This window comes from Saimiri boliviensis, chromosome 7, assembly GCF_048565385.1.
Source record: "Saimiri boliviensis isolate mSaiBol1 chromosome 7, mSaiBol1.pri, whole genome shotgun sequence".
In the NCBI taxonomy this organism is placed as follows: Eukaryota; Metazoa; Chordata; class Mammalia; order Primates; family Cebidae; genus Saimiri; species Saimiri boliviensis.
In genome coordinates, this window is record NC_133455.1 from 91,031,024 (window position 1) to 91,046,010 (window position 14,987).

At 39.4% G+C, this 14,987-nt stretch overlaps 1 protein-coding gene and 1 long non-coding RNA gene across 10 annotated transcripts in view; one reads left to right on the top strand and one right to left on the bottom strand.

Moving 5' to 3' along the window:
- LOC141585156 (uncharacterized) overlaps window positions 1–14,987 on the top strand; it is a 118,996-nt gene that overhangs the window by 81,175 nt on the left and 22,834 nt on the right. The gene's annotated exons all lie outside the window — the stretch shown is intronic.
- The window catches only part of OVCH1 (ovochymase 1), an 84,206-nt gene that overhangs the window by 31,971 nt on the left and 37,248 nt on the right, over window positions 1–14,987 (bottom strand). For all 8 annotated transcript variants that reach the window (XM_074403007.1, XM_074403009.1, XM_074403011.1 and 5 more), the window contains 3 exons: window positions 3,335–3,407; window positions 2,701–2,896; window positions 96–250 (listed from right to left, as the gene is read on the bottom strand). In XM_074403007.1, the coding sequence (XP_074259108.1) occupies window positions 96–250; window positions 2,701–2,896; window positions 3,335–3,407 (424 nt within the window). The remainder of the gene's footprint in view (window positions 1–95; window positions 251–2,700; window positions 2,897–3,334; window positions 3,408–14,987) is intronic.

A 14,987-nucleotide genomic window follows, 5' to 3' on the forward strand; every position in this document is an offset into this window, starting at 1 on the left:
AGTTGGTGGCTTCAGCAGTGGTTTCTCAAGTCTATAGACACTCTCCAGCAGATGGCAATTTTCTGCCTTCCTGTATAACACCAGAATCCTCTCACCTGACAGAAATCTTTCTCTCCAGATGTGGCAAAGCCAGCACAGATCATCTTCTCTGTGATCCCTCCTGGATGCGCAGAGTAGTAAGTGTATTCACAGACCTTTCTTTCTAACACATGCACCCGAATCTGCTGTAGGCGACTTGCTAGGCCACCATCTAATGAAGCAACGTTCAGAGAGAGCTTGGTGAAGCAAGCAGCAAGGGATGTTAGAAACGTATTTAAGTTCAGACATAGCTCTGTCCCAGCATGACTGCAGTCACTCAGTATGGCCTGAGCTAATATAGCATACTCAATTTAAAAAACTCAAGTGTTTTATGTAACATGTCTTCATTTCCAGATTTGGTATTTTCTAAAGAGAGGCCATTGGCAGGAAAATAAAACCAGAAACACTTTTCTAGCTTATTTTCAATTTAAATGTTAATATATCAAATATTTCTGCATAAGCATTCTGGAAGAGAAAATTCAGCAAGATATGAATTGGTGCTATATACGACTTATGCAGTTATAAATATATGGTTATATATTTACATAAATATTTGCTTACAAATAATATGCTTATGATTTCCTAATATAAACAAAAATCATTATCCTGTTTTTCTTCTACTATCATTGAAGCCTAAATGCACCTCCAATTTAAGATAACATGAAATAATTTCTTTTCATAGTTGATCCTTAGGCAGGCCTGTGTTAACATGTATTTTTCATGACCATTCTATCATTTTAGATTTATGACCAATTTTTTTAAGTTTAATATTTTATAGCCCTATACCTTTTAGGGCAGTATTAATAACAAGTACTTTAAATTTATATAGTAACTTAATATGAAGAATTTTATTCTAACCTAATAATACAACAACATTTTCCATATGTGAGGTCAGGTTAATCACAGTGGTCTCACATATGAAAAAACCAGACCTCTGAAAATTTGATCTCACAGCTCTTATGGGACAGAACTAGGCTCAAGCCTAAGTTCAAATCTAAACCTCTCATTCTTCTTAATATCCTAAAACTCCTCTTCTCAGGGACCATCTCCCTTAGTGTGGCTGACCATATCCCAAAAAATTAACATTCATTTCCTCTCCTAGTTGGAAAGAACAAATCCATTTTTTATAAGACTAACCACCTCTCAGTTGCCTGGTCGTCATGGAATTAGTAAAAGTCAAAGATTTTAGAGAGCAGGCACATTTATTCAAGGCCTTTGAAGCCAGTAAGCCAAAAAATGTTTACTGAATGGCATGTATGCTTCTAGCCCTGGGCAGAAAGTGACCAATGACAGCCTCCAAGAGGCTCTCGGTCTAGTGTGCGAGATGTGGAAGATGACTGCCTGAAATCAGGCCAAGTACATTAACGTGCAATGAGAGGATAAAACCAGGTAGTGCAGAATGCAATGGGAGGCCCATCCTCCTGCAGCAGTGTGGGCCAAGAAAGGAAGTGATATTTTGGTTCAAGATGCAATAATGAGCAGGCAGCTGTGACAAGATTGTAACAAGCATGTTTCAAGTAGGAGGACACAAAATGGGGAACTTCAGAAAGCAAAGCAAGCTTGGTGTTAAGGAGAAAGACGAAAAGCTACGGTATCTGAAGGTTAACCAGAAGAACAGAAGAGGGGAATTAAGTGGTAGAGGTAAGTGGAGAGGCCCAATCACGCAGAGCTTTCCAAGCTAGGCTAAGGAGTTCATATTTGATTGTAAATATAATGAGAAGCCATTAAGGAATGATTATAAGCTGAGTCCTGCTGATCTTAAATCCTCGCTTTGATATTTGTTAGTTATGGGATCTTAGCAAGTTACTTAAATCTTTGGGTTGCAACCTTCTCATTTGTAAAATGGGGATGATAAAAGCTCCTCGTGTTGGATGCGAAGGTTTTTATGAAAGTGCAGTTTGGCTTCACATAGCACAGTAAGCTGTGAATATCAACACCATAAGCAGTCAAATATAAATTCCCTCCCCATTCAAGCTCACAGATTCCAAATACATGACATATAGAAAGGAAATATATAAAGAAAATAATCTTATATGGTGTAAGAAGCAAAAGACAAATGTCAACCATTCATATCTTTCAGTGTTTTACTAAGCCTTTAAGAATTCCATACCATACCCAGGGGTGAGCACACAACAGGCAGTGGATAAATTCTATGCCACCCCAAAACACAGGCACAATCTATGAAATAAGAATGGTTTATACATTTTAAAAATCCAAAGAATGATATTTCATGACAATGAAATTTAAATTTTATTTATGAAGTTCTATTGGAACCCATTCTGTTACATAGTGCCAATGGCTGTTTTATGCTGTAACAGTAGACTTGAATAGTTGTGACAGACACCAGATGATCTGCAAAGCCTGAAAGGATTATTATCTGGCCCATTACAGTAAAGGTTTGTCTACCACTAATCTGGCCTACTTATAATCCAAATTATCCTGAAGGAAAAGTTTTTAAATAGCTCATTCTCAATTTATTTGCTTATCCATTATAGTGAAATAAAACATGGTCTCCATCTTCTAGAAAGAAAAGGGGATGAAGCGGATGCTGCTTAATATCATTTACATGACCTAGTTTCAAAAATAACTCGCATTAATGTTTGTGCAACAAAAAATGCTTACCTCTGCTGATGCTTCCCCATCCGGTGACAGCACAGATCTCGGAGGAAAACAGAGGCTCTGCGCTGTGTGGGAGACACACTGGCCTCACTGCCGAGGTATACTCCAGAGGAGAGCTTAGCTGTACTAGGGCAATGTCAGAGTCATAACTTAGTATGTTGAAGTCTTCATGCACTATTATGTGTTTGGCCCTTCTCACCTGTATCAGTGGCAAGCAAGCAAATTCCAAGATGAGAAAGTCAAAGAATCCAGCTACTTCCTTGTTGACGGTACAAAATAATCCTAAATCTCTGCACTTACATACATCAGCAACAAAGAGAACTTTGTATTATAAAAGAGCAATCCTGATTTACAATTTGCAGGAGGCTTTGAACCACCTTCTGGATATTGGTGGCACTGGAAAAACAAAGCTTTGGAAACCTGTGCCCATGGGCCTAAATTTGCAATTCTGACCTACTTTGTGTAACTCTCAAGTGAAAGTGTAATCTCAAGTTGCATCTTTAAATGTGGATATAAATGATAAGTGTAGAAGGGCCCTGGGAGATTAACTAATTACATATTTTAGCTAAAGGTATTGCTTGGCATGTGAGAACACTTAGAGTACAGGCAGAATGACCTGTAAAAACATTCTTTTTACCTGTTCAGTTGATTCCTTCAGGGTTCTGTCATGGTCCCCAGCAATAATAGTCCAGGAGAATGCATTATTCTTCCTGGAGACAGAAGAACAGTGAAAGTTTGACATGAAACCCGTTTGTATTAGTTTGTTCTCATACTGCTGTAAAGGACTACCTGAGACTGGGTAATTTATGAAGAAAAGAGGTTTAATTGACTCACAGTTCCACATGGCTGGGGAGGTCTCAGGAAACTTACAATCATGGCTGAAGGCAAAAGGGAAGCAAGCATGTCATGTCACAGCAAAGCAGAAGAGAGAGAGAGAGAGAGAGAGAGAGAGAGAAAGGGCGAGAGAGAGCGAGCACACACGAGTGAGCGCGAGCAAAGGAAGCCAAATACTTTTAAACCATCAGTTCTTTTGAGAATTCACTATCATGAGAACAGCATAGGGGAACCACCCTACCAACGTCTGGTCCTACTAACATGGACCATTCAGTTCAGCAAGGCAACAGTCCCCTGTCTGATTGCCTCTGCAATCTACCTTCCAGGGAAGCCACATCACGCTCTCTGATCTATGTGAAGAGGGGCTCTTGATCATGTATCCTGCCCCTTTCTTTTGGCCGTAAAGTGTCATTGGAGATCTTGCCAAATATCAGCAAAGGCTTTTTTAGGTTGAGGAGGAAAAAATGAAAATAATTAAAGCTTATTTGAATTTCACAGTGATGTTATAAATGCATTTTTAAAAATTATGTCTGTGACAAGGTAGCTTCTGGTCTATATTTTACGGTTCAAAATTGCCAAATTATGATCTCACTGGGTCATGTCTCAGATTTTCATCTTTTATTAAATCAGAATTATGAAACTGAAGTTAAAAAGGATTTATCAGTTTAAAAATTGGCAAAACTCAACTATTGCATTAGAAATCAGAATGCTGATTACTTTTAGGGGAGTGGTGACTGGAAGAGGCACAAGAGTGGCTGCTGGGTACAAGTATTTTGTTTCTCGAACTGGGTGTTGGTTATGTGGGTATTCATTTTGTGAAAAGTTCTGTATACTTGATATACCTCAAAATGATGTTAAAAAGTTTGAATAAATTGTTAATTTACCATATCAAGCTGAAAAAGTGTCTGAGGGAAGAAACCCTCTACTGCCACCAATATACCGTCACTTCTACTTGGAGACTAATTATTCCATTTATTTTTAACACTGTTTCTTCAGGAAAAGTAAAGTTACTGAAATTATTTTTCAATATACCTTATTCAAAGGTGAAGTTTTGTGTGTGTGTACACATTTAGTTTTATTGTAACAAAGCAACTTGTACACTTTCAACATTTAAAACTGAGCATTATCTTTCCCTTCCAGTGAAACAAAAAGAAAATTTTAAAATGAACAGGAACAAAATTTCAATAGAGAATGTCAATTCCAGATAAGATCCCTCAGGTTCTGCTGATTGAGTGGCAGGGCTCAAGTCATCATTAGGAGAGAATTTATTTTAAAAGTGACATCTTAAACTGCAAGGATGTCTGTCAAACATCACAATTAAACACTCCAAAAGAAAAGCCATGTTGTCAAAATGCCCACTCCACCCACCCAAGCATCTCAAACCCACCTTTTGCTGATCTTCTATAATCCCATTTCTCTAAGTTTTTTTAATCTTTTTTTAAACAAGAGAAAGTAGACAGAAACATGTTGGTAAATGCTAACTGTCCGTATTCACATAGAGACACAGTGTACTCTCTGAACCTAATATCCAGAGAAAGGAGGAAAAAAGCTAGAATTCTATGCACTGCTACATGGGGGCCTAGCATCCTCCAGCTTCCAGCAGGGTGAAGGGAGCAGGTTTTTCTTTTATCCCCACAGAGCTTGGTGGTGTTGATTCCATAGAGTTTTTGTTCAGACAGGAAGGGATAAAAATGAATTTCGAACAGAAAGGGGTAGACACTCTTTTCCCATTGTATTCTGCTCAAGATATTTCCCTCAAAATAAGTTGAGAACCATGGTGCAGAGAAAAGAGACCTCAAAAACAGGGTGACTGAACACAAGAGGAAAAAAAAAAAAAAGACTACAACTTGCTCCCAGGGACTGGAGAAAATTTAGGTAAAGGTTTTTAATACATGTAGGCACCTTCTCCCAAGTCATAACCATGCTCATTTCAATTCCTTGCATGATGAGTTTCACTTACTCATGTGTTTCATTATGCCTTTATTAAGGGAGCTAACTCAAGTGAAGTGTTTGGCAAGTACCCGGTGGATGGTAATGAGTCCATAATGGTAGCCATTATCATTCTTATTATCTGCTATGCAAGCTAATGGAAGGATTAAACTTTTTCAAAGTCACCCTCTAAATAATTACTTGGTAGTGAAGAAACTTACTTCTTAAATCTACTCCACATCTTTATATAAAAGAGAATGTATACAATACAATGAAGTTGCAAAAATGATGGTAGGGTTGATAATGTAGACCACAGTTTCTTGTGATGTTTTACATGTACAGTCATCAAATATCCTTCAGTTTAATGGATAAGCATGACAAAGCCACACACTTTATGATACCACAAAGTTTGAGATTTTTACAACAGTGGGAAAATAGCTCAAGGTATCAACTGATAGATTTCTTTATCTTTTTTTCCACCCTCTCCCATATAAAATGTCATCTTTTATAATCTTAAGGTCTTATCCCCAACCCAACAATGGGGCATGTGTCACTGCTATGGAAAAAAAGCCACCTGACTTTGTCACAGAAAGAGTGAAGTTTAAGTAGCTGATTTAAGTTTTAGAAAGAGTCAGATATATAATAACTGCAGAGTGAGCTTAGTTGCCTAAAGTAAGTTAAAACTCCCAGTGAGCACAAAAACCTGTGTGGAATTAACAAGATGAGATTTTCCTAAGTGTGGAACACCGCTGCCAGGAATTTCTCAGGCCCCGCACCAGACTTAAAGAATCAGAAACTTGAAATTAGATCCAAGATGGCCGACTAGGAACAGCTCAGGATTGCAGCTCCCAGTGAAAGCACAGAGGGTGAGTGGATGCCACATTTCCAGACAGATTTTTATTGCCCACACATAAGGAGATTCCCAGGCAGAGGAGCCCTATGCATCGCCAGCATGACTGTTTTGGCTGGCGTGGCTGTTTTGGCCAGCACGGCTGCTTTGCTGGTGCCCCAGCACAGCAGTTTCTCCATAAAAAATACACTGGATCAGGTGCCCTTATAGCTGGCAATTGGAGCTCTGGGAAGGCAGAGTCACCCAGTCATCTGATTAAAAAGGGGACTGAAACAGGGAGCCAGGCCAGAAGATTCCCAGGCAAAAAAAGCACCATGAATCTCAGCACCACTGTTTCAGCCAGCACAGTGAGTCACTGCATGGGAAATCACACAGATCCCGGCACCTTTTCAGCGGGCAACTGGAACACCTGGGAGAGTCGACCATTCAACTAAAAAAAATTAAAAAAAATAAAGGCTCTGAGGCAGGAAGCCAGGTGATCAGGCTTGGCTGGTCCCACCCTCTCTCTCTCTCTCACACACACACACACAGACACACGCACACACAGAGTAGCAATTGGAAACACTCTGGGTTGAGTTTCACAGCAAGCACAGCTGAACCCACATGGTCCAGCTCTGAGGGGGAGGGGTGCCTGCCATTACCGAGGCACTCCACCACTACTCAAGTACTCCACCATTGCTGAGGCAGCCCACCGCTGGTGAGGCAACCTGCCATTACAGAGAGAGTCCACCATTGCAGAGGTGGGCCACCATTGCCGAGGCAGTTCTAACTACACCCATATAAACAGGACTGCAGAGAAGTTTGCACAGCAGCTGGGCAGAGCCCATAGTAGCTCAGCAAAGCCTCTGCAGGCAGACAGTAACTAGGCAGCCTCCTTGCTGGGCAGGGCAGCCCTGAAAAAAAAGGCAGCAGCACAACAGAAACTCATAAAGCCCTAACTCCCTGGGACAGAGCACCTAGGGAAATAAAAAAGGGGAGGGAGTTCTGCTTCAGGAGACATAAACATACCTGCCCAGCAGCTCTGAATGAACAATGGAGCTCACAGTTCAGCACTTGAGCTCCTATAAAGGACAGACTGTCTCCTGAAGCAGCTCCCTGTCCCCCGTATATCCAAAGAGTCACCTCATAAAGGAGAGATCAGACTGACATTTGGCGGGTATCCTGGGAAAAAGCAGAAGAAACTGGTAGCAACCCTTACTGTTCTGCAGCTTCTGCAGGTGATCCCCAGGCTAGCAGGTCCTGGAGTGGACCTCAGCAGTCCTACAGCAGAGGGGCCAGACTGTTAGAAGGAAAACTAAGAAAGAGAAATAACTTCATAATCAACAAACTGGATGTCCACTCAGAGACCTAATCTGAAAGTCAGCAACTACAAAGATGACAGGTGAATAAATCCACAAAGATAGGAAGAAACCAGCACAAAAAGGATGAACACACCTGAAACCAGAATACCTCTCCTCGTACAAGAGATCACAACTCCATACCAGCAAGGGAACAAGGCTGGATGGAGAATGAGTGTGATGAAATGACAGAATCAGGCTTCAAAAGGTGGGTAATAAGAAATTTCTGTGAGCTAAAAACATGTTCTAACCCAATGCAAAGAAACTAAGAACATTGAAAAAAGATTTGATGAAATGCTAGTGAGAATGGACAACGTAGAGAGGAATATGAGTGAATTGATGGAGCTGAAAAACACAACACAAGAACTTCACAAAATATCCACAAGTTTCAACAGCCAAATTGACCAAGCAGAAGAAAGGATATCAGAGGTTAAAGATCAACTCAATGAAATAAAATGAGAAGACAAGATTAGAGAAAAAAGGGTAAAAAGGAATGAACAAAGTCTCCAAGAAATATGGCACTATGTGAAAAGACCTAATCTACATTTGATAGGTGTACCTTAATGTGACAAAGAGACTGAATCCAAGCTGGAAAATATCTTGAGGATATTATCCAGGAAAACGTCCCCAACCTAGCAAGGTAGGCCAATATTTAAGTCCAGGAAATAACAGAGAACACGACAAAGATATTCCTCAAGAAGAGCAACCCCAAGGCACGTAATAGTAAGATTCCCCAGGGTTGAAATGAAGGAGAAAATAAGGGCAGCCAGAGAGAAAGGTCAGGTGACCCACAAAGGGAAAACCATCAGATTCACAGCAGATCTCTCAGCAGAAATCCTACAAGGCAAGAGAGAGTGGGGGCCAATATTCAACACCCTTAAAGAAAAGAACTTTCAACCCAGAATTTCATATCCAGCCAAACTAAGCTTCGTAAGTGAAGAAAAAATAAAATCCTTTGCAAACGAGCAAGTGCTCAGAGATTTCATCACCACCAGCCTTCTTTACAAGAGCTCCTGAAAGAGGCTTTACACATAGAAAGGAACAACCAGTACCAGACACTCCAAAAACATACCAAATGGTAAAGAGCATCAACACAATGAAGAATCTGCATCAACTAATGGGCAAAACAGCCAGCAAGCATCAAAATGGCAGTATCAAATTCACACATAACAATATAAATCCTAAATGTAAATGGACTAAATGCCCCAATCAAAAGACACGGACTGGCAAATTGGATAAAAAGCCAAAACCCACTGGTGTGCTGTATCCAGGAAACCCATCTCACATGCAAAGATACACAAAGGCTCAAAATAAAGGAATGGAGGAAGATTTACCAAGCAAATAGAAAAAAAAAAAAAGCAGGAGTTGCAATTCTCATCTCTGAGAAAATAGACTTTAAAGCAACAAAGATCAAAAGAGACAAAGAATGACATTACATAATGGTAAAAGGATCACTGCAACAAGAAGAGCTAATGATCCTAATTATATACACACCCAATACAGGAGCACCCAGATACATAAGGCAAGTTCTTAATGACTTACAAAGAGACTTAGACTCCCACACAATAATAGTGGGAGACTTTAACACCCCATTGTTAATATTAGACAGATCAACTAGACAGAAAATTAACAAGGATATCCAGGACTTGAACTCAGACCTGGAACAAGCAAACCTAATAGACATTTACAGAACTCTCCACCCAAATCCACAGAATATACATTCTTCTCAGCACCACATCACACCTACTCTAAAATTGACCACATAATTGGAAGTAAATCACTCCTCAGCAAATGCAAAAGAATGGAAATCATAACAAACAGTCTCTCAGACCACAGTGCAATTAAGTTAGAACTCAGAATGCAGAAACTAACTCAGAACTGCACAGCTTCATGGAAACTGAACAACTGGCTCTTGAATGTTGACTGGGTAAACAATGAAATGAAGGCAGAAATAAAGATGTTCTTCGAAACCAAAGAGTATGAAGACACAACATACCAGAATCTCTGGGACACATTTAAATCAGTCTCTAGAGGAAAATATGTAGCAATAAGTGCCCACATGAGAAGCAAGGACAGATCAAAAATTGACACCCTGTCATCAAAATTGAAAAAGCTAGAGGAGCAAGATCAAAAAAGCTCAAAACCTAGCAGAAGACAAGAAATAACTAAGATCAGAGCAGAACTGAAGGAGATAGAGACACAAAAAACCCTTCAAAAAATCCATGAATCCAGGAGCTGGTTTTCCCAAAGGATCAACAAAATAGACCACTATCCAGATTAATAAAAAAGAAGAGAGAAAAACCAAACAGATGCCATAAAAAATGATAAAGGGGATATCACCACAGATTACACAGAAATTCAAACCATCATCAGAGATTATTACAAACAACTCTATGCACATAAACCAGTAAACCTTGAAGAAATTGATAAATTGCTAGACACTTGCCTCCTCCCAAGCCTAAACCAGGAAGAAGTCGAAACCCTGAGTAGACCAATAACAAGGTCTGAATTTGAGGCAGCAATTAAGAGCCTACCACTCAAAAAAAGCCCAGGTCCAGATGGGTCCACAGCCGAATTCTACCAGACATACAAAAAGGAGCTGTACCATTCCTTCTGAAATTATTCCAAATAATCCAAAAAGAGGGAATCCTTCCCAAATCATTTTATGAGACCAGCATCATCCTGATACCAAAACCCGGCAGAGACTCAACAAGAAAAGAAAACTTCAGGCCAATATCCATGATGAACATAAATGTAAAAATCTTCAATAAAATACTGGCAAGCTGATTGCAACAGCACATCAAAAAGCTTATTCATCACAATCAAGTAGGCTTCATTCCAGGGATGCAAGGCTGGTTCAACATACGCAAGTCTATAAACGTAATTCACGACATAAACAGAACCAAAGACAAAAACCACATGATTATCGCAATTGATGCAGAGAAGGCCTTTGACAAAATTCAACAGCCCTTCATGCTAAAAACATTCAATAAACTAGGTATTGATAGAACGTATCTCAAAATAATAAAAACCATTCACAACAAAACAGCAAATATACTGAATGGGCAAAAACTGGAAGTATGCCCTTTGAAATCTGGCATTAGACAAGGATGCCCTCTCTCACCACTCCTATTCAATATAGCACTGGAAGTTCTAGCCAGAGCAATCAGGCAAGAAAAAGAAATAAAGGGTATTTACTTAGGAAAGGAGGGAGTCTAATTGTCTCTATTTGCAGATGACATGATTGTATATCTAGAAGACACCATCGTCTAAGCCCAAAATCTCCTTAAACTGATAAACAACTTGAGCAAAGTCTCAGGATACAAATTCAATGTGAAAAAATCACAAGCATTCCTATACACCAATAACAGACTTAAGGAGAGCCAAATCAAGAACGAAGTGCCATTCACAATTGCCACAAAGAGAATAAAATACGTAGGAATACAACTAACAAGGAATGTAAAGGACCTCTTCAAGGAGAGCTACAAACCACTGCTCAATGTAATAAGAGAAGTCACAAACAGATGGAGAAACATTCCATGTTCATGGTTAGGAAGAACCAATCTCGTGAAAATGGCCATAGTGCCCAAAGTAATTTACATATTCAAGCCATCCCCATCAAGCTACCAATGACCTTCTTCACAGAACTAGAAAAAAAACCACCTTAAACCTCATATGGAACCAAAAGAGAGCCTGCATAGCCAAGTCAATTCTAAGCAAAAAGAACAAAGCAGGAGGTGTCACACTACCTGACTTCAAACTATACTACAAGGCTACAGTCATCAAAACAGCATGTACCAAAACAGAGATATAGACCAATGAACAGAACAGAGGCCTGGTACCAAAACGGAGATATAGACCAATGAACAGAACCGAGGACTTGGAGGCAAAACAACATATCTATATCTGTCTGATCTTTGGCAAATCTGACAAAAACAAGCAATGGGGAAAGGATTCCCTGTTTAATAAATGGTGTTGGGAAAACTGGCTAGCCATGTGCAGAAAGCAGAAACTGGACCCCTTCCCGATACCTTACACTAAAATTAACTCCAGATGGATTAAAGACTTAAACATAAGACTTAACACCATAAAAACCTTTGAAGAAAACCTAGGCAAAAACATTCAGAACATAGGCATAGGCAAAGACTTCAGGACTAAAACACCAAAAGCATTGGCAACAAAAGCCAAAATACACAAATGGGACCTAATCAAACTCCACAGCCTCTGCATGGCAAAAGAATCATTAGAGTGAATCAGCAACCAACAGAATGGGAAAATATTTTTGCAGTTTACCCATCTGACAAAGGGCTGATATCCAGAATTTACAAAGAACTAAAACAGATTTACAAGAAAAAAAAAGCCCATTCACAAGTGGGCAAAGGATATGAAAACTTTACAAAAGAAGACATACATAAGGCCAACAAACATGAAAAAAATGTTCATCATCACTGGTCATTAGAGAAATGCAAATCAAAACTACCTTGAGATACCATCTCACGCCAGTTAGAATGGCGATCATTAAAAAATCTGGAGACAACAGATGCTGGAGAGGATGTGGAGAAATAGGAACACTTTTACACTGTTGGTGGGAGTGTAAATTAGTTCAACCATTGTGGAAGACAGTGTGGCAATTCCTCAAGGACCTAGAAATAAATTCCATTTGACCCAGCAATCCCATTCCTGGGTATATATCCAAAGGATTATAAATCGTTCTACTATAAGGACACATAGACATGAATGTTCATTGCAGCACACAGTTTACAATAGCAAAGACCTGGAAACAACCCAAATGCCCATCTCTGATAGACTGGACAGGGAAAATGTGGCACATATACACCATGGAATATTATGCAGCCATCAAAAACGATGAGTTCGTGTCCTTTGTAGGGACATAAATGAACCTGGAAACCATCATTCTCAGCAAACTGACACAAGAACAGAATATCAAACACCACATGTTCTCACTCATAGGCGGATGTTGAACAATGAGAACACATGGACACAGGGAGGGGAGCATCACACACTGGGGTCTGTTGGGGTGAAATAGGGGAGGGACAGCAGAGGGTGGGGAGTTGGGGAGGGATAGCATGGGGAGAAATGCCAGATATAGGTGAAGGGGAGCGAGGCAGCAAATCACACTGCCATGTGTGTACCTATGCAACAATCTTGCCTGTTCCTCATATGTACCGCAAAACCTAAAATGCAATAAAAAAATAAAATAAATAAAATAAAAAGAATCAGAACCTCTCCAGGTGATTCTGGAATATGCTGAAGTTTGAGAATTAATATTAGGGTCAACCGGTGCCAGGGAAGCTATCTGGGAGGTGGCATGATGTCAACTCTCCTGACTGTCTTTGAAGTACTACCCAACAATGTCGGTTTGTGTGGCATTTGGTGACATTCCACAATAATGAAGTCTATCTCAGCTTCCAGGTTTTGCATATTTCCCTAAACTTCCTTTTTCCACATGGAAAACTCCACTTTCCAATAGATTTGGATACTTGGAAAACTCCTTCAACAGAGAGTAGAATCCTAGATGTCTACAAGGTTGATAAAGATGAGCCAGGGAGAAATGAGTTTGTGAAGAAGTCAGATGAAGATTTCCCATAAAGGCAGGGCATGCATGGGACATAGGGCTTTTGTTACGCCAGCATGTTAGCACACTCCTGATGTAAAGATCCACACACTTCAAGGATTAGATTTTAAAAGACATTTCACTGGTCAAATTAGGCAACTGTGAAGGGTTAAAAAATGTGACACACAGACATTCACCATACCAGTATAAATGTAAGACATAATGTTATATGCAATAAAAACTATGTGATATATACAAATAGTATAAAGATATATGCATGTATGTTTAAATATTAGTGGAAAATCAGACAATTAAACCATTCTTGATGACTTCTAGAGAAAAAGAGTATAATAGGAAAACGGAGGAGATAGTTTAAGCTCTGGCTTGATAACCTTCTCTAACTGCCTTTTTTTTCCCCAAAAGCATTACTATTATAATACATACTTTTAAAGAAATTAAGAAGCCACAAATGAAATTAAATACAAATCATTTTTGTGACTAACATGTGGCTGTCAAACATTTACAGCTGTTTATTAATTTCAATTGATTCATCAGGTTGAATATCTATCTTGGGAAAAACAGTTTTATTATGTTCTGTATCTTGCTGCAAGGTGTCATGGCTCATCACATAAATTTCAGAATAGACAAAATAATTTGAAAATGGAATCTACCAAAACGTTTTCTGTGTCTCTATACTCAATACTAATATTTTCTTTTCTAATACATTAATCTTCTCAAATTAATCAGCTACTCCTGAGACATCTTTTCTATGGTACATTCAATGCACTTTGATAGAATTCTTACAAAAATAAGGGTTTTTTTGTAAAGGGGAGAAGACCTAGACAAAACCAGGTGGTACTTAGAGCTGAAAATATCATATGAACTCATATTTAGCTTAATATAGATACAGGTAGATATATTTATATACATGGGATAGTATACATACCTATATCTTCTAGCTCTGTCTGCTGAAAAATCCTAGAATCAATAATGTGCTACTAGCAACTAGTATACCCAGCATCAGATCATGATTTATCATAACATTCTCCAACAAAATGAACCATGGCTCCTTGGGAAAGTGGCTGGTGCTAGAACTACGTAGGAAATTCACAAGACAGACCTGGAGTAACTTGCAGTGTGACAAAAGCATGAGGGCGTGTCAAAGAGACACAGAAGCCATAACACTGGTCTCGAGCTCTGGAAGAGCTCACAATGGCCAAAGATAGAACAATTTCAATGTGGGCCACCTTTACTGACTTGTTTCCCAAGAGTAAGCATGGAAAGGGGGGAAAATGTAACTTTACATTAGAGAAACCTGGTAAACACTACCTCAGCCAGATGGTCAAAGTTAACATCAGTGGTAAGTCATGTTGACTGTATATACCCTTGATATATGAGAAAAATAATATGCTACCTTTGTGGTCTTCCTCCCCAAAATCCATAACCCTAGTAAAATCTTGACAAAAATTTCAGACAAACTAAACTGAGGGACATTTTACAATCAATCAGATAAGGTCTCCTCAAAATGACCAAGAATAATCTTAGAAGCTTACAGCCAAGAAGAGCCTAAGGAAATTTGACAACTAAACATGAGCTGTCCTGAAGCAGCAACTACCATGTCCTTGAGAAAGGAATGAGCTCAGCATGTCTAAGTAGCAGAAAGGCCCATGAGGCCAGCCTACTGGGAGCAGGCAGGGAAATAAATGGTCAAGCAGGGGTTAGGGAAGCGAGGCACAGTGGGTCATGCTTGTAGCCCTAGTACTTT